This window comes from Aulonocara sp. 'chitande type north' Nkhata Bay, linkage group LG7 (genome assembly GCF_057382095.1).
Source record: "Aulonocara sp. 'chitande type north' Nkhata Bay isolate Kocher_YH1m ecotype deep benthic linkage group LG7, A_spYH_male_GT1.1, whole genome shotgun sequence".
Lineage (NCBI taxonomy): Eukaryota > Metazoa > Chordata > Actinopteri > Cichliformes > Cichlidae > Aulonocara > Aulonocara sp. 'chitande type north' Nkhata Bay.
The window spans coordinates 50,125,258-50,149,498 of NC_141350.1; the positions used below are offsets into that span (position 1 = coordinate 50,125,258).

Here is a 24,241-nt window from a genome sequence, read left to right on the forward strand (position 1 = left end):
TCATTTAGGAAGTTGATTTTTCATTAATATGTCTGTATTCTTTTTTGTTGTGTAGAATGACAGGTATTTGATACTGACTGCTCAGCTGTTTGACGCTAAAGAAATGGCAGCTGCTGCCAAGACCAAAGCAGACAAGGCGGGGCAGAGGATGGCACAGGACAGGATACGCATCATACAGCAAGGTGTGTGTGCGTGTACATAAAACTAAGACAACGCTGTAAACTCATTTTGCAAAAGAAAGCGTTTACATACACTCACAGGCCACTTCATTAGGTACAGTTTGCTTGTATCAGGTTGGACCCCTTTTGCATCCAGAGCTGCCTTCTTCGTGGCATATATTCAGCCAGGTGCTGGAAACATTCCCCAGACATTTTATCCATATTGATATGACAGCATCACACAGTTGCTGCAGGAAGCTTCCATCACAAGATGGGCACACTGTGGTCATAAAGGGATGGACAACATGTGGTGTTTAAATGATGCTTAAATGGTACCACAGGGCTCAAAGTGTGGCAAGGAATTATCCCCACGCTATTACCATCACCAGCCTGAATCACTGACACAAGGCAGGATGGATCCATGCTTTTATGCTGTTTACTCCAACTTCTGAGCCTACCATCCGAATGTAGCAGAAGAAGTCAAGACTTATTAGGCTGGGTGATAATTAGGTGACAGGAGTGGAATCTGGTGTGGTCTTCCACTGCTGTAGTCCATCTGCTTCAAAGTTTGACATTTCGTGCTTTCCCAGATGATCTTCTGCATACCTTGGTTGTAACAAGTGTCTGTTTGAGGTACTCTTGTCTTTCTATCAGCACAGAGCAGTTTCTGGCCATTCTACACTGACCTCTGACCTTTGGCATCAACATGGCATTTTCACCCAGAGGCCTGCTTCTCACTGGATCCTTTCAGTTTTTCAGATCATTCTCTGTAAGCCCTGAAGATGGTTGTGCACATGAGCAATCTGAATGATCAGATGGTACCAACATGCTCGCTTTGAACTCCAGGAAGGTGTTTTGACCATGTTTGAATTACTGCCATGTGATTGGCTGATGACATGTTTGTGTTAAGAAAGCAGTTGAACAGGTGTCCCTAATGAAGTGGCCTGTGAGTGTATGCTATTTCCTGTGGGGATATTTAAGTTGTTTTTTTAAAATTGAACACGGTGTTTTTATTTTCTAGAAATGAAGCAGCTGGAGTCCCACCCTATGTTCAATCCAGCCATAAAAGTGGTGGACGCCCCTCAAAAAGAAAAGAAAATACTTCCTGCGAAGGAGGACAAAGAAGAGCTCGGCTTTAGTTTATTTGAACAAGCTGAGAAGGACCCGCCGGCTGAGAAAGGTACACGGGTACACTTTGTGAGCCAAACTGACACATAATAGAGGCTGTGCGTGTTTTATGCATCGTATATTAGCTTTAGGGAATGTCACAGTTCAGGAAATTGTGTGCAACTGCAAAAGCATGCTTTATGGATTTAAAAAAATCCATTCACAAAACTGAATACCGTAACATGTAAATGTGAGTTTGTCCTCAATGATGATCTCTGCTCATGGTTTGGGTGAATCGTAATAATCTGCACAGGTGGTCAAAGACGTTGAGGGAAAATGTCCTTCATTTGTGTAAGGTAGAAACGTGTAGGATGTTTATGTTGTTCACAAAGGTGCACAGAAGAGGAAACATTTTTTACACGTTATTCAAAGGGGACCTATTATGCTCAGTTTACTTTTTTTCACTTATGTGCTAATAGTGTGGCTTTGCAGGATTGATGGTTCATAATAATCCTTCTTTATCTTATACTGGACCTTAGTGCAACTGATCATTTCATCTGCAGTCTGAAAGAAGTCATTGTTGCCACGTTTAATCAGCATCCAGTGCGTTTAATGAACGCATCAGCTGATTTACTGTAAATAAGGACAAGCATTAAAATGTGCACTGTAAGATCCCTTTGAGAATCTGACCTTTTCTTACTTTTCTTTCTTGCAGTTGTGAAGAAGAATGAGCCCAAGGACATCCGCAACTTTGACTACACGGCTCGCAGCTGGACCGGAAAGTCTCCCAAACAGTTCCTTATTGACTGGGTCCGAAAGAACCTGCCAAAAAGCCCGCCGCCTGCTTTTCATAAGGTTGCTTGCGGCAGATACTGGAGATGCAAGTGAGTGTGTCTCCGTGCTTCTGGTTTTTGGTTCACGTACTTGGCTGTTTCACGTATTCCAAGTGATGTCTTTGCCCCAGAGTGCGTGTTCAGAGGCCAGATGATGTTCTGGAAGTTTGTCCCACCATCCTGACAGAGGACAGCATGCAAGCTCAACATCTGGGAGCCACTCTGGCACTCTACAACCTGGTTAAAGGACAGGTAGCAGTCACAGCGTACATGATGCAGTAGTTTTAGGGGTTTGGCCTGCTACATTTTGGCTTTGTTTTATTCGTCTTATGTGCGCGCAGTGAATTCTCTCCCCTGTTATTCTCTCACAAAGTCGGTGCACCAGCTGCTTCCTCCAACCTACAGAGATGTGTGGCTGGAGTGGAGAGACAGCGAGCAGCAGCAAGAGGAGGAGAGCCGCACTGCTGCCAACAAACCTCGAGACCAGTTCATCTCCCGCCTGCTGACCAGACTCAAACAGCAGCAGAACCAGAGCCAACGGCAGGAGTCTCAGTCCCAAGGTAAGCATGCATCGAGCGCAGATGGTGATGAAGAGCCAGAAGAATCATGGGAGAATTTGGCCGGTCTCGATATCGGGGAGAAAAGACAAGAGCAGGAGGACAAGAGTGAGAAAAGAGGTGGGAGGAGGGAGGTAGCTGATCTGGAGGCAGCCAGAGAGCTCTTATTAAAGCTGAAGAAGTCACCGCTCGCCCGCAAACTGCAGGTAAATACGCTTTAACTTCTCCACGTTTGCACTGAATGAAGCCGTGTTATTAAACGTGCGTCCCACCTTCAAGGCAGAGCGAGAGCAGCTTCCCGTCTTTCAGCACCGACATCGAGTCCTTGAGGCTTTGCAGCGCCACCCTGTGGTGGTGGTGGCCGGCGAGACTGGTAGTGGGAAGAGCACTCAGATTCCTCAGTTCCTCCTGGAGGACCTGTTGACCGGGGGAACAGCGGCACAGCCCTGCAACATCGTGGTGACTCAGCCACGCAGAATATCTGCCATGAGTCTGGCGTGCAGAGTCAGCCAGGAGCTAGGCTGTGAGGATGGACCAGGGTCAAAGGTGAAAATGCTTATTTTTTTCTTTTTTTCTACATGTTTATCACACCGTAGCCTGCCGTACTGACCCCGTTTCATCTTGAATTTAGTCGTCATTGTGCGGGTACCAGATCCGGATGGAGAATCAGTCCGGAGACTGGACGCGCCTGCTGTACTGTACCACTGGAGTTCTGCTGAGGAAGCTACAGCACGACCGGCACCTCACCTCTCTCACTCACATCATCGTAGACGAGGTACTTACTTACAGCTATGGATGCATTTCTTCTCATCCTCCTTCTTCTTCTTCTAATTCAGCATATTAAACTCCATCCTCTCAGGTCCATGAGCGCAGTGTCCAGTCAGACTTCCTGCTAACCATCCTAAAGGATGTTGTGATGAAGAGATCTGATCTGCAGCTGATCCTCATGAGTGCCACGGTGGATTGTGACAAGTTCTCCAACTACTTCAACCGCTGCCCAGTGATCAGCATTCCTGGCAGGACCTTCCCAGTGGAGGTAAGACAAGCTTTACCAGTTTGTTTTCATTCAGCATCCAACCGTGGACTCCAGGGGTATAAGCACTGGAGGACTTTTCTTTTTTAAGTCCGTAAGTTATGAAGTTGTCTTGTTAGCCTATCCTTCCTGTTATTCTGCTGTCTGTCATTTCTGACCTTAGGCATGACCAGAGTATCTCTAAACTTTTAGTTGCTGTAAATCTTGAGGCTTTCAAAGATTTTTTTCTACTCTTGTCTCCGTTTAATGTCAGCGAGAGTGGATATCCTTACCATTTCAGTCCCACTCACCCGCTGCTCTAAAACGTTTGTTTACAAGGGGGAGCCAATTGGAAAAAAGATAACTTAAGGGAGGAGGAGCTAAATTGGCTTGCTACTGACGATTAATTGAGGCGCTGCTCCAAATCCAGGGTTACTGGGAATGAGGCGACTCTAAATAAAATTATCCATCCATTTTCTTCCACTTATCTGTGTCCGGGTCCCCAGATAAACACCGAATTAATTAACGTGTCCTGGGTCTACCCCCGGAGCATCCTCCTGCTAGAACATTCCCGGAACATCTCATCCTAATCAGATGCCTGAACTACCTCAACTTGCTCCTTTCAATGTTAACGAGTAGCGGTTTTACTCTTGAATGAGTGAACTCCTCACCCTAAATCTAAGGGAGAGGCTAGCCATCCTTCGTAGAAAGCCCAAAATGATAGAACTGCAAATGACACTGAATATCAGGGATGACCTGTATGTGTTTCTGGCCACCATGAATGAAAGTAGGGAGCAAGGATAAGGCCAAGAAGCTTAAACGTTTTCAACAATGTGTGTGTCTTTGTTTATTCCTTCAGGTGTTTCATTTGGAGGACATAGTGGAGCAGACGGGATACGTCTTAGAAAAGGACTCAGAGTACAGCCAGAAAATTCTTGAAGAAGAAGAGGAAGTGACAATCTCTGTCACACAAAAAGGTGGCAAGACTTTGCAGCACCAGGTAATGTCGGCTATCCTTACCATTTTGTCTTGTCCTTTTATGCCTCACCAGGACTCTGAAACAAGAGTGGACTGTCACTGTCCTGTAAATTATTCCTAAGTATGAGCTCATCAATGTGCGCCCCGTTGTTCCAGGAAGTGATAGTGAGGGACTCGTCCTCGGGCTGGGACCTGGGTCCTGACCTCGACCACTTCAGCAGCAGGACCCGACATGTGCTGCAGTATATGAACCCTAATAAGATCAACATGGACTTGCTTGTTGACCTCATAGACTACCTAGGTACACAAACTGGCAGCATTTGTCACAGATTCATTCATGTTCTCTATATTAAATATGAAATATCCGGGGTTTGGTTTGTTTTTTAAAACTTTGTCCTGTTTTGCTGTTGGTGCCGCTGCCAGACAAAGCTCCACAGTTTGTGGATGTGGATGGAGCCATTCTCGTGTTCCTGCCAGGTTTGGCTCATATCCAGCAGCTGTTCGACCTGCTGTCCTCAGACAAGAGGTTTCGGGATAAAACCAGGTGGCGTGCACGCACTGATCAGTAATCTAAAAGAAGTGGTGACACAAACTTCCCCCTGCCTCACTGTCACGTTTGTCTGTCTTGAAGGTACCGGATTGTTGCTCTACACTCGACCCTCTCATCGAAGGATCAGGCCGCTGCCTTTACAGTGCCCCCTAGTGGGGTTAGAAAGGTACTTCAAAATGTTCTACAATCATAGAAACAGTCAAGGAAATACAGTGGGGCAAAAAAGTATTTAGTCAGCCACCGATTGTGCAAGTTCCCCCACCTAAAATGATGACAGAGGTCAGTAATTTGCACCAGAGGTACACTTCAACTGTGAGAGACAGAATGTGAAAAAAATAATCCATGAATCCACATGGTAGGATTTGTAAAGAATTTATTCGTAAATCAGGGTGGAAAATAAGTATTTGGTCAATAACAAAAATACAACTCAATACTTTGTAACATAACCTTTGTTGGCAATAACAGAGGTCAAACGTTTACTATAGGTCTTTACCAGGTTTGCACACACAGTAGCTGGTATTTTGGCCCATTCCTCCATGCAGATCTTCTCGAGAGCAGTGATGTTTTGGGGCTGTCGCCCAGCAACACGGACTTTCAACTCCCGCCACAGATTTTCTATGGGGTTGAGGTCTGGAGACTGGCTAGGCCACTCCAGGACTTTCAAATGCTTCTTACGGAGCCACTCCTTTGTTGCCCGGGCGGTGTGTTTTGGATCATTGTCATGTTGGAAGACCCAGCCTCGTTTCATCTTCAAAGTTCTCACTGATGGAAGGAGGTTTTGGCTCAAACTCTCACGATACATGGCCCCATTCATTCTGTCCTTAACACGGATCAGTCGTCCTGTCCCCTTGGCAGAAAAACAGCCCCATAGCATGATGTTTCCACCCCCATGCTTCACAGTAGGTATGGTGTTCTTGGGATGCAACTCAGTATTCCTCTTCCTCCAAACACGACGAGTTGAGTTTATACCAAAAAGTTCTACTTTGGTTTCATCTGACCACATGACATTCTCCCAATCCTCTGCTGTATCATCCATGTGCTCTCTGGCAAACTTCAGACGGGCCTGGACATGCACTGGCTTCAGCAGCGGAACACGTCTGGCACTGCGGGATTTGATTCCCTGCCGTTGTAGTGTGTTACTGATGGTGACCTTTGTTACTTTGGTCCCAGCTCTCTGCAGGTCATTCACCAGGTCCCCCCGTGTGGTTCTGGGATCTTTGCTCACCGTTCTCATGATCATTTTGACCCCACGGGATGAGATCTTGCGTGGAGCCCCAGATCGAGGGAGATTATCAGTGGTCTTGTATGTCTTCCATTTTCTGATGATTGCTCCCACAGTTGATTTTTTCACACCAAGCTGCTTGCCTATTGTAGATTCACTCTTCCCAGTCTGGTGCAGGTCTACAATACTTTTCCTGGTGTCCTTCGAAAGCTCTTTGGTCTTGGCCATGGCGGAGTTTGGAGTCTGACTGTTTGAGGCTGTGGACAGGTGTCTTTTATACAGATGATGAGTTCAAACAGGTGCCATTCATACAGGTAACGAGTGGGGGACAGAAAAGCTTCTTACAGAAGACGTTACAGGTCTGTGAGAGCCAGAGATTTTCCTTGTTTGAGGTGACCAAATACTTATTTTCCACCCTAATTTACGAATAAATTCTTTACAAATCCTACCATGTGAATTCATGGATTTTTTTTTCACATTCTGTCTCTCACAGTTGAAGTGTACCTCTGGTGCAAATTACTGACCTCTGTCATCATTTTAAGTGGGGGAACTTGCACAATCGGTGGCTGACTAAATACTTTTTTGCCCCACTGTATTATGTGAATTGTATTTCGCATCATAACTGATCCTTCCATGTGTTAAACAGAACAAAAATCCTGTCTCTGCTTTGTGTCACTTTTAGATAGTGTTGTCGACTAACATTGCCGAGACAGGTGTGACGATTCCTGATGTTGTGTTCGTCATCGACACTGGGAAGACCAAAGAAAATAAGTAAGACCTCAAGAACAGCAACAGAAATGGATCTTGTCCAGTATGTTCAAGTCCACAAAAGTTGGAAAGTTGTGCAAAATGTAAAAAAATCACAAAAAAGAATGCAATGATTTACAAATCTCATAAAGCCGCAATTTTATTCACAATAGAACAGAGAAAACAAATGTTTAAATTGGAGAAATGTACCAACATTTGAAATCTTTTATACGGTCAAATATGAGATTTGCAGATCCTTGAATTCTGTTTTTTATTTAAATTTTACACAGAGTCCCAACGTTGTTGGAGTTTGGTTGTCTTTTTATTAGTGGGAAGACAATAAAGATATTGGACAGTTTTTGACCACGTGGCACTAGATAATAAACAAAAAAATTACCCCAAATCTCTCAACCAGATTTTATTGTATCATGTCATTTAGGAATTTTTAGGAAAAGATGACCCAAACATGAATAATAAGTACCTGCTTGTGTGTTACATGCATAGACATAACTAACTCCACTCTGTCGTCGTCTTTCAGGTATCACGAGAGCAGCCAGATGAGTTCCCTGGTGGAAACGTTTATTTCCAAAGCCAGCGCCCTCCAGAGGCAGGGAAGAGCAGGACGCGTCAGAAATGGCTTCTGCTTCAGGCTCTATCCAAAATACAGGTATGAAGCTCATCGTCCACTAATGCAGAGAGCTGGATGGAACCAAGTCCAGAAAGCAAGAAATACTTCCTTATATCATCTTATCAAGAATGCAGTCAGCAGAAAAGACAGTAAGCAAAACCTTTCCAGTTTTAGGTCATGTGCTAATTTGTTGTGCTCTTTTTTCCTAAATTTAGGTTTGATATCTTCATGGATTACTCCATTCCAGAGATTCTGCGGGTCCCACTTGAGGAGCTTTGTCTCCATATCATGGTATCTACACCGTTCTGATTCACACAGAAACAAAAATTCCCACACAGGGAAATCACTTGACTCCTCTTCCTCCTGTCCGGTAGAAATGTCAGTACGGCTCCCCGGAGGACTTTCTGAGCCGCGCCCTGGATGCTCCTCAGCCCCAGTCGGTCAGCAATGCTGTAAACCTGCTGAGGAAGATCGGAGCGTGTCACCCTGATGATCACATCCTCACCCCTCTTGGACACCATTTGGCGAGCCTGCCGGTTAACGTGAAGATCGGCAAGATGCTCATCTACGGAGCCATCCTGGGCTGCCTGGAGCCCATAGTAAGTCTAACTGTGCTGTGTGGTTGGTTCCAAGCGTGTGAGGATAACATCTTGTTTTGTTGAACTGTTTTAAAACGTCTCAATGCATTTTCAATCATCCAGGTAAATAAATCTCCAAAAGGTGATTCTGTTCATCTGGACGTAGCATTTTCAAGTGACTTATACGGGATATGACACATACGGGATCACCTGTAGTGATCCCGTATGTGTCAGGCTGAACTGTTTTGTTTCATATCTTCCAACTAATATTAACTAGAGACTTGTTTCAGGCAATCATCGCGGCAGCCATCACAGAGAAGTCTCCTTTCTTCACACCAATGAATAGAAAAGAAGAAGCGAACCTGGCCAAAGCTGCACTGGCAATAGCCAACTCCGATCACCTGACCATCTACAACGCATACCTGGGGTACGAACCAGTCTGAAGATTTTAAAAAGGCGTGGGTTTAATAATTTTATTAGAGGAAATGTTCGGGAATCATTTCCTTTCTTTGACAGTAACATTAGATATGCATTATTTTAGATTTCTTTGTGGTTGTGAGTCATCAGGAGACATTCTACATCTATTAAAAGAGCAGCCTGAAAAGAAGCCAGGAGGCCCATTACGATAAAAGTCAGGACATTCAGGAAGGCTATTTGTTACTTACTTGTGTCCATCATCATACTTTCAGGTGGAAGAACTCACAGACTGACGGCTCGAGAGGAGAAATGTCCTACTGTAGGAAACATTTTCTTAATCGAACGGCTCTCATTACAATAGAGGTAAAGATTCGAGTCCACTGCACGTTCATTACTTCATTTTTTATTAGGATTAGTTTTTCTTCTTCCATCTAATTCCATGTCGCTGACTCCATCTTCCCTGCAGGATGTGAAGCGCGAGCTGATGAAGATGATGGAGCAGGTGGGTTTCTGGTCGTCTCGCTCCTCGTCCTCCTCCAGCTTAAAGCCGCAGGCGGCCTCTATGTCCAAGCAGCAGATCTCTGTCCTGAATGCTGTGCTGACTGCTGGACTCTATGACAACGTGGCCCGGGTTTTATGTACCCCTTCTGTGGACGTGCTTGAGCGCGTGGCCTGCACAGTGGAGACGCCTCAGGGCAAGGCTCAGGTCCACTTTTCCTCTGTTAACCGCAACCTGCAGACGCACGGCTGGCTGCTGTACCAGGAGAAGGTATGGATGAAGAGTGTGTGTGTGTGCACGCGTGTGCGAAGGCCTTATCAGTGATTCACACTTGTGTTTAAAAACATGTTCGTATTTTTTATCCGCAGGTGAAATACACCAAGATCTACCTTCGAGACACCACTCTGATTTCTCCTTTCCCCATGCTGCTGTTTGGAGGCGACATTGATGTTCAGCACAGAGAGAGGCTCATCACCTTGGATGGATGGATTCATTTCCAGGTCAGAGGTCACGGGGATTACTTTAGGATTAGTTTAATATAGCTTCCATTTGAGGCAATTTGAGTAGAGTGAACTCATTGTCATGTTCAAGAAACCAGTTTGATGATTTGAGTTTTGTGACATGGTATGTTCAACAGAAGATGGTACACTGATGGTACAAAATATCCTCCACACCATCACATCACCACCATGCTTTGGTGTTGTTCGCACCAAATTTTGACCCTACCATCTGCAAAAGTAGAAATAGAAAAATGCTGCCCGTCTGTTCTCAATTTCTGCTGTTGCAAGCTTTTGTCTAATTTTGGTGAGATTGTGTGAACTGTTGCCTCAGTTTGTTGTTTCCCAGCAGTTTAGATCAGCAGATCTAAACTGTGTTACTGAAAAGTGCTGCAGAATTAAGTTCTCTTTGTGTCGCTCTCGTTAAAAGGCTCCTGTGCGGATCGGTGTGATCTTCAAACACTTGAGAAGGTTGATGGACTCTTTGCTTGAAAGGAAGCTGGAGAACCCGAGGATGAATTTGGAGGGTAAACCGACACATTCTATCACCAAAAAATGTCTTTGTCACCACATAATGTACATAGTACATAGGAAATGAGTCGTTATACTGAGATACAGACAAGTGTATTGTTGAATTTTGTCTTTTCATTTGAGTTTTCTTCACATATTGCTGTGTGGAAATGGAATTAAACTAGCAGTGACTAAAATTGTGCCCAAGCTGCTCTGGAAACATTTAATTGTTTAATCGCTTAGATCTGTCTGTATGTAGCTTAGCTAACTCAGTGTTCTTGATGTAGGTGAGGCGACAATCCGGATAATTCTGGATCTGATCAAGTCAGAGTATGCTGCGTAACAACAAAGCAACTGAGGATCTGAACCCCACTCCACCATGCAGAATAAACACCGTTACGATGCGTAGCAGCCAGTGGACAGAGGAAGTGACCCTTCCCAGGAACTCTTTACTCACATTGAGGAGGACTGTACAATTTGAGATGCATAAAGTCATGTTGAAATGTACGGGAAAAAAAAGCAAACAAGACCACAAATAAAATAAAGCTGATTTGTTTTATATTTGAAATGGTTATTTTGTCATGGATGATGATCATGGGAAAATATTATAGCTAACATACAACCTGTATAAACACAGGGATCAGAAAGAGCCTCAATTTACAGTGCTGTGGAAAAGCCTTGAGCCACCTCTCATTTCTGTAGTCGAATCTACAAAAAGTGCCAAAGAAAACACAGATTACCGGTAACAGGCATAAAATAGTGTTTTTGAACCCAAAGAGCTATTTGCTGAAAACTTGGCATATATAGAAAACTGTACAGAGGAGGACAAAAGCAGTTGCAGGTATAAAAACTACAGCAGATTAACAGTATCTGAGAGTCATGTCCTTAGAATACGACAAGATCCAAAGAGCTGACACAGGAGACGAGAGGGATCTTCAGATGATTTATCTACTGTTTGCCAAAGCCCCATCAGGAATGGTCTTGGTGGCTGTCAAGAAGTCCTTCTTAAGGAAGGGAATGGGGAGAAAAGGCTGAGGTGTGCCAAACTGCACAAAAACTGGAATCAAGATGAGAGAGGTGGCTACAACCACCTGTATATCACAGTTGAGGGTCTGTCATCGTTGGAGCTGCATCTTTTAACCATTGTTAAAAAAAAAAAAATGCAAAAATTGACAGGATTAAAAATGTAGAAAAGTACAGTCAGATTTCAATAAATAACGCAATACTACATAAAGAGTGTGACAGCAATAGCTTCATCTCTTAGCATGACAAACACAACCAACGTGATCCTAAACACACTGCCACTGAAGTGAAAGCATGCCTGGACATAAAAATGCCCACTAACAGTCATAGATTGGCCTCCCCAGAGCCTGTATCTCAACATTACTGAAGCAGTGTGGGATCATCCTGAGAGAGAACAGAAGAAAAGGCAGTGAACATTTGAAGAAGAGCTTTGAATGTCCTTCAAGAAGCCTGGAGAACTGTTCCTGTAGACTACTTAAAGAAACTAGAAGCAATTTTGACTAAAAGAGTTCAGGCTTGTTGAATAAATGCCATTAGAATTGTACGCTTTATTTCCATGTTTGTTTGCACACGTTTAAATAAATTGTTGCACTTATTAAATGTAAAGGAATGAGGGGTGTCTGAAGATTTTTGTACAGTATTGTAAAAACACTGTTTAATGAATAAAAATGTCTCAAGAAGTGCAGTGAAGAACAATGTCTTTAACAAAAACCAACAGCAGAATCAAATGCTATCTATTTACTTTTTGCTACAAAAAGTCGTTAATATGGGCAGAAGAAGAAAAAAAAACACAGTGAAACTATTACAATCCTCCTCCAATATTCAGAAATATTTTATAAATCATCATCACACACATTTTAATAACAGGAATGTTGGTTCAGAGCATAAAACCTTTAACCCTTGTCTGAAAAAGTGTTGGGTGCAGGTTGCACTTGACTAGGGTGTGTCTACTATGTGTGCATGAGGCTTTCTCGTATACCTGTCAGCTGACGTGACACTTTCATACTCAAGGGGAAATGAAACCTAGATTACACAGGATCTTATTGTGTTTGAAATATGAATAGACTATTTTTTTTTAAATAACTAAAAGTAAAATGTGACGCAGTCATGTAGAAGAAAGAACCTTGCGTGACACCAACACATTAAAAGGCTGTCTGTCAGCACAATGAGCCCCTACATTAATACAGGAATTCGACAATACAGCTGTAGATGTTTATCACTAACGTACTGCAAAAGCATCACCATTTAAGTCTGTTCTACTTTTAAAAACAGAATCAAGTACTCCAAAATAAAATGTTCACTATTACTTAAACCTAAAACTCTATGTGCATTTATGACACACGTTTTCCTCTTTGGTATGACCTTCTTTTTACAGGAAATCAAAAAAGAGGAAGTGAGGAGAAGTACAAAGTAACCCTGAGGTTTGACACAAAGAACAGTCCACAGTGTGTGCAGTAATGCCTCCTGCAGATATGTGTGCTAGTACTGGATAACACTGTAGCCTGCGTCCTCCACTGTTGAGTAGTGCGAATCATCTGCAATAAAAGCAAACATTAAAAAACATTTAACGTTTAAGTGTAAAAAGCAGAAGCATGGATCAAAGGAAATACACAAATATTCAGTTTCAAACATTCACAAATACATAAAATGCAAATAGAACATGTTTGGAAGATACCAGTATGATTTCCTGGTTATTATGACCTACAGTTTTCTGTGTGGAAGCTACACAACAACACAAGGTCAAAGTTCTAATTTCAGTGCTGACTGAGCATGCTCTACTCAAAGTAAAATGTGACTGGAATGCAGGCTTGGCCCTACATTTACGCCACACTAAAGCAGATGTCTTAACTGGCTGGTTTGGCACATTGATGTAAAAGCTGTGGCCTGTGAAGCTGTTGTGCTGCCCGATGAACACTGCAGCAGGTAAACTGTGCCCACAATGTGACCACATTTAGGTATTCCAAAACAAAAACCCTAAAGATTCACTATGCAGGCCTCAATTTTTAGGAATGTAGATGTTGTCGAGACAACCGACTGTGTGCTTAATAAAACAAGACCTTTCATTGGGCTTTTAACTATTTAAAAAAATATATATATATTATGCTTGTAAAAATGACTGATGGTGCAATTTTCATTATTTCCCCAGGAACTCAGTACAACTGGCAACAGTTTGGAAAACTGTTTAACAATTTCTGAATGCTTGCTTGGACTCCAATTTCTGTGACTGTATGCTCTAAATTTAAGTTTGGCTGTGATCACACAAAAAGAACAACATTCGATAATTTTATATTAAATATTTGTTGACTGGAGCTTGGAGTACTTTCAGTAACTGAAACAAATCAATGTACATAGGCTCACATGATGAGTGAACCTGGGACCTTTGGGGTCTCTGGACAGTAGATAATTTTGAGGGTTGGTAGTCTACTTTGATAGTGCACTGTATTTAAATACAAATAAAGCAAACATACCATTACTGTTCTGTGTTGGCAGAGGTAATGGTCCCCTCCTGCAAAGTGAATATGAGCAAAAAAAGCAAAGAATCAGAGGTGTCCCAACAATGCTCTGCACATGTAGAAAAACAGGTTTCAGCGTGAGAGAGATAATTATTTGATCCCCTGCTGAATTTGTATGTTTGCTCACTTCCAAAGAAATGAAAAGTTTCTCATTTTTATGGAGAGATGCAGAATATCAACCAAAAAGCCAAAACCCCCCACTGTGTGTCAATGTGGCATACAGATTACAACCAAGCAACCAACTAATCAGTCAACTACAGATAATCCTGATCTCAACTACTTATGAGAATCAGTTTTATTCCATTCCAATCTCCCCACCACCATGACCAAGACCAAAGATCTGCCAAAGGACATCAGGGACAAGACTGTAGACCTGCACAAGGCTGGAATGGGCTACAAGACCAACAGCAAGCAGCTTAGTGAGTCGCCCTCGCTCTGAAACTCCATCCAAGATCTTGCCTCATGGGGTGAGGATGATGACGAGCAAGGTGGTGGATCGGCCCAAAACTACGTGGGAGAAGCTTGTTAACGATCTGAAGGCAATCACCAAGAAAACCACTAGTTACACACTACGCTGTAATGATTGAGATCTTACAGTGCAAAGTCTCCCTGTTGGAGAAGACGCATGTAGAGGCCTGTCCCGGTGAACATCTAAATGATTCAGAGATGGCTTGGGGAGAAGTGACCCAGGGAACACCATCCCCACAGTCAAGCACTGATGTAGAAACATGCTTTGAGGCTGTTTTCCTGCTTAGGGTACACAATGACTTCACCTCATTGAGGAGCCAATGAATGCGACCATGTACCGAAAAACCTTGGACAAGAACCTCCTTCCCTCAGCCAGAACACTGAAGGCTGTGGATGGATTCCAGCGTGACAGTGACCATAAACTTAAGGCCATAAAGAGGTAACCACCTCAATCCTACAGAAAATCTTTGGAGGAAGCTGAAGCTTTGAGCTGCTTTAGATTTAGATTTAGAGAGTGATGACCAACTACAAGAAACGTCTCCACTAAGTCATGTTTGCCTGTTGATAATGTGTCTCTCTCCATTAAAGTTACTACCACAAATTTTAAGTGAGCAAACAAATTCAGCAGAGGATCACAGAATTATTTCCCATGCTGTTAGGAGGCAGGCGGCACCCTTTGCTGGAATCCTTCTCTTTCATACCTGTTGACTGGTGGAGGCATTCGAAAGGATGGTGCTCCAGTTGGAGATCTCTGACCACTATAGAAGTTCTCATACACAACCGGAACTGTTAGAGAGGAAGATGGAAATTGGTGACATTTTGGTAACTCATGAGACTGTGCTGTTAGATAAGAAGCTCTTTAAATACAGTGCTGTCGTTGAGTCCTACCTGGTGGTTTATCACCAGTCTGTCTGAGGTTTACAAAGTGTTCAATATCTTCCTGGATGTCACACTGCTCTAGTGACTTCCTCACTTCCTCATAGAGCTATGCGAACATGCAAAAAAAGACAGTAAAACAAGCTCAGAGTCCAAGCAACTCACAACAAAGATATAAATATATGAAGTTGCCCAAGAACCTTAAACCGCAAATAACTGTGTTTTTTACACATACAGAGAGCAGAACATGGTATAAAATGCAAAACGGACTGTATAAATATAATGTGTTAAATGTCTGTGCTTATGCAGATACTAAGATTAGCGTATCTGTATAAGCAGATAACGGATTATGTCATGTCTTTTACAACAAGGAAGAAATAAGTACATATTGAGTCATTTTAATGGTTAAATTTAAGTAGTCCAGCTGTGATACTAAAGTGCAGCCTAAATTTGGGGTATTTTGGAGTATAAATACTGCTTAAGTGCTGGCGGCTTGTTCAGGGTGTTCCGTCTCTCGCCCTATAATAGCTGGAATACGCTCCAGTGATCCTGAATTGGATAAGTCCAAGAGAATGGACTGACGGATGGATGGATGGATAGATAGGTCATTTAGTGTTGGATAATTTCTTGTAAATTTTGCGGAAATTCAATCAATATTTTTCCATACATTGGAAGATGTATATTGTATTATACATCAGTGGATTAATCTTGCCAAACTTCCAGGTTACAGGAAAGGAGTCACTGCTTTCCTGTACAATCCTTTTGAAAGAAAAGGAGTGTCCAGAACAAAACAAAATTCCCCCCTTTCTTGGGTCATATTATAATGTGTGACCAAGTAGTACAGCTGAAAACAGTTGTTGGAGGTTCATAAAACCAGTGGGCTAAAGCCAAGACAGCGAAGTCACAAGCTGTAGAATCAAAAAAATGAGACGCTAAAGTGGCCTTATGACCAACCTCCCTGATATTTCCCACCATTCGACCCGCTCTTTATATAAAAATACTGATTATAGTGATCGTGGCAACTGGAAACTTTACCTCGTCACTGGTCACACATTGCTGGGATAACTGGTTGAGGTGAGTCCAGACTGTGTTTCTCAGAAAGTTGATCCGCTCCACTGACTGCTTCTCAAACATCTAAGGGGCCAACAAAAACAAAATCACTCGGCCCATTTCCATAATGTGTGCTTTTGTTAGAACTTGAAGGTTGTTGTCTCACCTCACAGGCTTTGATATGCTCCTTTATCCAGTCATCTCTAATCTTTCCCAGTGTAGTGACATTCTGCTGGTATAACCTGTCTGTAAATGGAAGACAGTATAAAAAGTATAAATGAGCAAACTCAGCGCATTAACTGAGAATATTTAAGCCACGTTCGGCTATGCTTCCACTTATGTGAGGCTATACACTGGCACTATAGTGTAATGCTAAACTTAATCTCTCCATGCCAGCATGGTCACTATGAAGATGTTGCCATATTGAAGTTAAGCACACAGGGGTGACGTGACCAAGATGCTAGCATCATCACAGTGTGTGTGAATGGGTTACCGAAAGGCTAAGTCATTCCGTCCTGCTGTTGTTTGCTTTCTTACCTGCTTCTTCTGCGTTCTGTTTTGCCTGCTGTGCTTTTGCGTAGAGCTGAAACATGACAATAAAAGGAGGAATGAGATATTAAAAATGAGAAAAGCCCTCTACTGAAGGTCATACAGACATTATTCCTGTTTTTTTTGTACCAATGAGCTGATATAATAAACAGAAGTCTGAGGGTCAGAACCAGTAAGGGTATCTTTTTCTCACTAAACACTATTGTTTCATTTGCAACCATGTGTTCATCAGTCTGCATCTTCCTTGTTAAGTACTGAGGCTTTCTGAAGTACAGTTATATGTTTTGCTGACACCTTAAAAATGGGCATTAACAACAACACCTCTAAAACGGAAATAAGCACTCCAGTGGTAAATGGTTGGGACTTACACGGCTCTTTTCTACCCTGAAGGCTCAAGGCGTTTATTTACCACAAGCCACAACTACCCCCTCCCACTCACACATAGATTGCTTTATTGTACTCTGTTTCACACACAGACTTTTACTCCAATTGATGTCTCAGCGACTCAAAAAATAATAAAGCCTCTTGAAATTGTGACCAGTGATTTAAATAAGTGAAAGTCATAGCAGCAAATACAAGTACATATATATGTGTAAGAGTTCAAAGAGATTTCAAGGTTCAAAGTCCAAAACTGGGGCCAATAAATGATATAATGCCTTTAGCATTTATCCCTTCATTCATTTATATCACATTAGATACTGATCAGTGCAGGTGACTGCTGTTGTCACAGTACCTTTTCCATGTGCTTGGTGTTGTTGGTGTTGGTGTTTCGGTTCACGTTCTGATCCGCTTCTTCTTTGTCTCGACACTTCTGGTCATAAGTCTTCTTTGACTTGAGACAAAACCACAGTAGGTACTTTAATAGTGTATTTTGACACTTTGATGAAAAAAAAGAAATTCCCCAAATATATAAATAAAGTCAGTCTATAGAGACCATGTCTTTTGGTGCCACCATCTGATTTCTATTGTCACAGAGATGACAAGCACTTCTACTTTTGGAAAAGATTTTAATGGTTTTAAATGCTGCCCTGCTCCTCACTTCCCAGACTGGTAAACACAACTTCCCCCACCAAAGAGGAAGAACAGCAAAAGGATAAGAGCGGCATTTTCACAACACAATTGAAACTCATCTTACGTGACTCACCAATGGGAGATCTGCTTGGGGCCACATTGTTTAAATACTTCTGGTTTTCATTTTACTAAACACGGGACAGAACACGAGCTTAGGACTGCAGCTTTTGAACCTTAAAATTTGAATAAAGAAGTGTTTTTGACTTTGGTTTTGCAGACCAATCACCGCAGCTACTTCATGTGACTGAATCCACGAACTAATTATATCAAGCTATTGTTTTTGTTATCACAACTAAAAGAAGCAAAAATGTTCTTGCAGAAAAGTCATCAGTCCTGGTTGGTCTTTGAAGATTTTTATTTTTACTTACATCCATTGTCTTCTTGTACTGTGAGGACCTCTGTTTGTGGAGAGCATCCATTTGTTGTTCTACCTAAAATGACAAAGTTCAGCATCATCATTAATATATTACCTGAATGCATTCAACATCTCAGTGAATTGCAATGTGAATAAAAACCTTTTTCCTAGCTTCTTTCTGCTTTTCTTTGAAGTCTTCCAGTTTCTTGGCCTCCTCCCTCATGTTTTGGGCAAGTTGTAAATGTGACAGACTCACTTGTTCAGTCTCTGCAGGGCGAAAGCATACTTCAGATTGCAGTCATCATAGATTTTATAGTCAAGGATTAGGGTAATTAAGGAATCAGGCATGATTAAGGTAAGAAAAAAAGTGCTTACGTAATTTCAACATGTCCAGGGATCTCTTTAATGTGCTGAAAAAGCAGAAGAAGACATTATTCTGCACATTGAATTTTTGGTGTTGGAGCTTGCAAATACAAATCATGCATCCTGGACTATGATCAATGGTTTATCAAATATGGCATTCCTCAAGGATCCATTTTAGGACCTCTTCTTTTCTCATTATGCATGTCACCCTGTGGTTCTAGCTTTGATAAAAACAATATTCACTTTTACATAGATGATACTAGCTACCTGACACACTTGACAGCCCAATGAAGAACCTCGGTGGTACTTAGAAACACTCATCCACAGCTCTATCATGTCTTGTGTAGAAAACACTGCAACTCTGAGTTTCTCAAGTTAACATAAAGATAAAACAGCAGTCCTGTTTTAATTCAGTTGACAGTACAATTGAATTGATTCTGAAATACAGGATTTATTTAAATATTCTTTATTCATTTTTAAAGCCCTCTGTGGATCAGCTTCACAATATATCACAAATGTCTTTATACCTCTAGGTCTTTGAGGTCCTCCTAAAGACAACCTGCTCTTTTCTATTATTACTTTTGTTTTAAACATGCCATGCAAATAAAATAAACTTGATGTGGCTAATCTAAATGTATGCGTGTCTGTCCAATGCACCCACATAGTCTATTGGTGCATCTTGCAAGCAGAGATGTAGCATTTAGCATACCATCTTCTTGTCCAAATATAGTTACGTTTGACTCCAAAAAAGAAGAAGAAGAACTAAATAAGCTTTGCACAGGATTTAAAATATCACAATCTATGGTGCAAACAAGCAAGCAAACCTGAGAAAATAAAATGTTCACATTTTAAAAGAGGAAGGAAAAGTCTTGTGGAGGTTTTCTAAAAGAATTACTAAGTTTAATGAATTACTTTTAAATACATAATACATGTAATTTGATACCAGTCGTAGTTTGTGATATGACTGGTCTTAAAATAGTCTTATGAATTGTGTATTCTGTCTAAAAAGTTATAATTTGTTATTTTTCACTTGCCAAATAAGAATAACATTTTTCTCTATACAGTTCTTCCTTTTCACCCCCTAAAGTGAAACTGGCTGGCAGGCCTCTGAATCAGCGACATCTTTACTATTTTAATTATAGAAATGTGAGTCAGACAGTTCTGTCTGACTCTTAAAAAAACAACACCAATTCATTTGTCTAGAATAAATCAACTGAAATGCTGTAAATAACTATCAGAACAATGAAAGTACAACCTGACAGCACATCGATTCTGTCTCGTTCTAACTGATCTCAAGGTTGTTGTAAAAACATGGATGAAAAATGCCTTTAATGCAGTTCAAGTAAGTCCTTTGATAGGACATCTTTAAAAGATGAGTCTATCAATAATGCACTATGATTTCAAGAAGTAAATTATGTAGCTAAGTCGTTCCTTCCTATAATGAGTGCGAGCACTCATTAAACAGGAACTAGGCTTGCTAATAAAAGATCGTGGTAGTGGTGTCATATAAAATCTGACTACATCAACATTAAGAACCAAACTGTCAATTTTACAGAAGTTCAAACTTAATTTCGAAATTCAACTTGTGAAACAGACTGAGAACAACAACAAGAACCTTTGGTGACTAGACTCATTGTTTTCTTTGACCTTACTTTCTGCACTACACTTGAGTCCAGACTACAAGGTACTGTGTCAGTACTGCAGAAACCTACTCATGCATTAGAAGGGGTGAGGCTTCCTGTAAATACAGCACATAATAACAGCATATCAACACAGAGGTCGCTTACTTCATCTCACTGTGTCCACACACCTTCTTGGACAAACTAAGGAGTTCTTTGGCATACTTCTCTTCAACTGATGCCCTGAAAGAAACAACCAATTGAGAGTGAGGGCAGCGTAAAAGCATACATGCAAAGATTCGGCCAACAAACAGAGCAGTCTGCCGGCCAACAGACTGTATATGAATTTACATGCAAAACCCATACTAGACATCTCTGAAAGGTAATGCTTAATCACAAATTTACATTTATACATCCCTTAGGCTTCACTATCAGTATTTTTCAGAAGTTATAAATTTCCATATTAAATTATTAACTGATACAAAAAAGACAGGACAACATTTACATGTGTGGTGTTATAATTGGAGTCTGTTCTTTCCCTGAAGAGTTTTGACAGGCACATTTAAGCAATGTTGGAGAAGTAAATGGAAAATAATTAATCAATTCTAATATGCATTATACAATGATAAATATTAAAAAACATACATATAAATATACAACTGAATACAGTTTTACTATACAAATGCATGACAATGCTATAGTGCTGACCGCTTACAATTTGTTTAATTTGCTAAGCAATGCTAATAGGAGACTTAAAGTAAAATGCAACGCTAACACATCTCAAATATAATTACACAACAACAGATCAAGATATAGTTAAGGAGGGCGGGCTGTCGTGGCTGCTCTTTGGTGTCCTGAAGAATTTGCTTTTGCATAACTGAAAGCTGAAAGAATTCGATTGTTGCCGCCGTTTCCCACAAAACACCTCACTCTGACCGTGTTTCCTTACTCTACTTTTATTTTGGTAAATCTTCCCACAAATATTTTTTAAACCACTGCGGTTTAAAAATGGTGAGTCCCAAATTAGGAAACGTCCAGTTGTGTTGTGGCACAATATCCTCCTTTTTTCATAGCATTAACCTCACTAGGTCACGTTTCTGACTACACACTGGACTTTTATATGTGTGGGGTGTTTTTGTTTTTTTGCTGTGTGCATGTGTGTGTGGGAGAGCACGGACAGATTAATTATTATAAGAGGAATTAATGATTAGATGTGAAAGGTTATACGTCTCTATTATAAAACCTGATGCGTCACATCATTCCAGTGCGCAGAATTAACCTTGGAGTATTTTTAGAAAGCAGAATTGTACTACTTTTCTGGCATTTAATCATATAACCGCAGTAGTGCCCTTTGCACAAATTACAAGACGGTAGGACGTGTTTGTGTTTCCTCTTTGTTAAGACAACAATGCAAGTCACAATAATCCTCACTAATCAAAAACTCGTGCCATAACCTCTCTAAAGTTCCTCAAAAGCTTTTACACTGACTATATAATTCATAATCAAAATATGTATTCATCTGATTTTGTTTTAGATTATAGCAACAAAAATTTACTTTTTTAGGCAACTTTATTCGTTGTATTCCAGTACTGTCCTTAATCTCAAAATGCTGTCCTCCTCCACTACACTTGTCGTTCTCAGAGTTTATTTTCTTTTCACTCTCTTTATCATAATTGCATGCCTGCAGCCAAAACGTGCACTACATCTATCTATCTTGCAGTCAGTTATACATCGCTGGCAACAACTGGCCTGTAAATGTAAAGCTTGAACACAGTTTTGCAGACTTCGGTTAGAGCCAAACATCCCATCAGTTGTGCATTATTACATATAAGGATGACGACATTACCTGGCTTTCATAAAATCCTCCACCTCCTTGCATGTCCTCTTGCCATCATTGAGATACTGAATGATGGCATCATACCCGACAGTGGAGGTCAGGTCCGAGTTCTGTCAGCAAGATGCACAGACAGTATTACAGCAGACAGTTTTACAGCAAAACACATATCCTAAAAGAAACAGAGAGCTGTACCTCTGCTACCTCTTCTCCCACACCCAGGTCTTAACTGTACGACAGCCAGACTGGCTAAACTTGTTTAAACATCCCTACAGACATAAACGAGCACTGTAGCTTCAGAATAATTGACTCTGAGTTTAATTAATGTTTGGGACTAGGCATCTCTGTAATTTAGTTAAGGTGAGGGCAACAGCTTGTAATCAACTTGCCAGACTTTTTATTGGTTTAAAATACACCATATCAGGCCGTATTTAGACAATGCAAAAAATCCTGTAGTGAAATTTAACTACACATATTTGCTTATGTTGCGTAGAAGCAAAGTTATTGGTACTCTCAGTATTTCCACTCTAATCTGCTGGATTATGAAGTTTACTCTTTACTCCACTAAAGGAAATGACATTTACACTATTTACACTGCAGAGAGAGAAACGTGATCTGATAAAATATCGGTCTGGTTACACGTGAATGCTTATCAAAAACTCCCCAGCAGTTCATGTCAACTGTTTTTAATAGCTTAGTTTTGATGCTCCTGTTTCCATACTATTTTACAAACGTTAGATCCCTCAACAGGATTCCCGTTTCTAATAATTATTACAATACAAAAATACAATTTTTTTAATTAAACCATCTGAAGCTGAATCAAAAAATAAAATGTTTCTAATTCCAATCACGACTTCATAGAAAGACAAACAAACAAAAAGGACAAGAAAAAAACTCACCCAGAAGAAATCCTTAAAATGAAGGTTCTTCATCATGTAAATGGAGCAGGCAACAGACAGGTGCTTTATCGCAAACACACACTGACCATGTAAGAGAAAGAGCCGACTGTCAGGCAGCTACACGAAGCCCGTCAAAGTGGCGCACGCGCACTCACGTGACAACTGGAGCGCCAAAAACCTCTTGCGCTGAGCTTGATTTTTGCCGCCATCTGATGGCTGATGGGCGTACTTACAGTGTTTACAGATGGTATACACTGGTCCGATGATAGAGAATAATAATAATAATAATAATAATAATAATAATAATAATAATAATAATAATAATAATAATAATAATAATAATAATAATGAGAAGAAGAAGAACAACAACAACAAGAAAATACAACATGATTTAAGTAGTTGATTTGAGGGGGTTTATCCCTAACAACAAATAAAACAAAAGTAGTACACTGTAAGACAACATGAAATCCTAATTTGTAACGTAATCGGTAAATAGAGCTGTTAAATAAACACAATGTAGACAAACAGGAAAACCTTGCAGTACTGTAATACCAGCAGTAGCACAGTAATGGATTAACTGTCCATGAACCTGTCGCTGCTAAAGATCAAAAATAGCCCATGTTAATGAACAACCTCTTCAGCTTCATGGACAATTCATCATTGTCCCAAGGTGCAGGACTGAACCATCCCTTTAGATCCTTTATCTCGGTGGCTATTACACTGTGTAACTCCTAAATAACCAGAAACCAGATAGGAAATCATATTTATGATTTTATTTTATTTCATTGGTTTTATCTGTGTCGTGGTTTTTGTAGCTGGGCTTTATTCTGTTCTTGTGTCTTGTGCACATTAAAGGCACAAGAGTTCTTATCATTCTACATGTGCATGTGGAGTATAGGACGGGCCATCAGGCAAAAAGGACAAATATCCTCACCGTTTAAAAAGAAAGGAAAAAAAGAACTAATTATTTATCATTATTATCTGCCCATCACAAGGTGGCGTATTCACTTTGTTTCGTACAACTAACAGTCAACAACCAGAGGAACTTCAGTTATTAATTAATTTCATTTAATAAGTTAATCAGTTAGCTGAGTTGGCTTTAGTTTTACTTTTCAAAGGTTGTAAGGGTGCACTGATCATACGTAATTATATTAACTGTAGCGACACACAACTCTCGTTTATCATTTTCTTTTTAAACTACGTTGTACTTCAGGTCACGGACAGCAGAGGGCAACATTTCTCTTTTACGCAGATGCAGTTACTTTTTTTTTTTTTTTTTAAATAAATGAACTTTACTGAACAAACAATGAATATACAACATACAAATA

The 24,241-nt window shown here is 40.8% G+C and overlaps 2 protein-coding genes across 2 annotated transcripts in view; one reads left to right on the plus strand and one right to left on the minus strand.

Annotated features, from left to right (window-relative positions):
* Positions 1 to 10,854, plus strand: part of dhx29 (DEAH (Asp-Glu-Ala-His) box polypeptide 29) — a 14,316-nt gene extending 3,462 nt beyond the window's left edge. Inside the window, exons 7-28 of the mRNA XM_086301062.1 lie at positions 56 to 182; positions 1,180 to 1,338; positions 1,981 to 2,149; positions 2,230 to 2,350; positions 2,472 to 2,861; positions 2,935 to 3,201; positions 3,287 to 3,430; positions 3,515 to 3,691; positions 4,527 to 4,667; positions 4,802 to 4,946; positions 5,069 to 5,189; positions 5,277 to 5,361; positions 7,100 to 7,188; positions 7,703 to 7,831; positions 8,008 to 8,083; positions 8,167 to 8,391; positions 8,661 to 8,797; positions 9,060 to 9,150; positions 9,254 to 9,556; positions 9,655 to 9,786; positions 10,214 to 10,310; positions 10,581 to 10,854. Of these exons, the coding sequence (XP_086157188.1) occupies positions 56 to 182; positions 1,180 to 1,338; positions 1,981 to 2,149; positions 2,230 to 2,350; positions 2,472 to 2,861; positions 2,935 to 3,201; positions 3,287 to 3,430; positions 3,515 to 3,691; positions 4,527 to 4,667; positions 4,802 to 4,946; positions 5,069 to 5,189; positions 5,277 to 5,361; positions 7,100 to 7,188; positions 7,703 to 7,831; positions 8,008 to 8,083; positions 8,167 to 8,391; positions 8,661 to 8,797; positions 9,060 to 9,150; positions 9,254 to 9,556; positions 9,655 to 9,786; positions 10,214 to 10,310; positions 10,581 to 10,636 (3,381 nt within the window). The 3' untranslated portion in view covers positions 10,637 to 10,854. The remainder of the gene's footprint in view (positions 1 to 55; positions 183 to 1,179; positions 1,339 to 1,980; positions 2,150 to 2,229; positions 2,351 to 2,471; positions 2,862 to 2,934; positions 3,202 to 3,286; positions 3,431 to 3,514; positions 3,692 to 4,526; positions 4,668 to 4,801; positions 4,947 to 5,068; positions 5,190 to 5,276; positions 5,362 to 7,099; positions 7,189 to 7,702; positions 7,832 to 8,007; positions 8,084 to 8,166; positions 8,392 to 8,660; positions 8,798 to 9,059; positions 9,151 to 9,253; positions 9,557 to 9,654; positions 9,787 to 10,213; positions 10,311 to 10,580) is intronic.
* On the minus strand, positions 10,609 to 23,046 carry pstpip2 (proline-serine-threonine phosphatase interacting protein 2). Its single transcript, XM_086301064.1, has 14 exons — positions 22,914 to 23,046; positions 22,027 to 22,127; positions 20,349 to 20,423; positions 18,574 to 18,608; positions 18,359 to 18,465; positions 18,212 to 18,274; positions 17,506 to 17,604; positions 16,761 to 16,806; positions 16,390 to 16,469; positions 16,209 to 16,307; positions 15,186 to 15,282; positions 14,999 to 15,083; positions 13,785 to 13,822; positions 10,609 to 12,851 (listed from the first exon to the last, which is right to left on the minus strand). Exons 1-14 carry the CDS (start codon positions 22,947 to 22,949, stop codon positions 12,796 to 12,798), a joined length of 1,017 nt encoding a protein of 338 aa, XP_086157190.1. The 5' UTR covers positions 22,950 to 23,046; the 3' UTR covers positions 10,609 to 12,795.
* Positions 23,047 to 24,241: the final 1,195 nt, after the last annotated feature.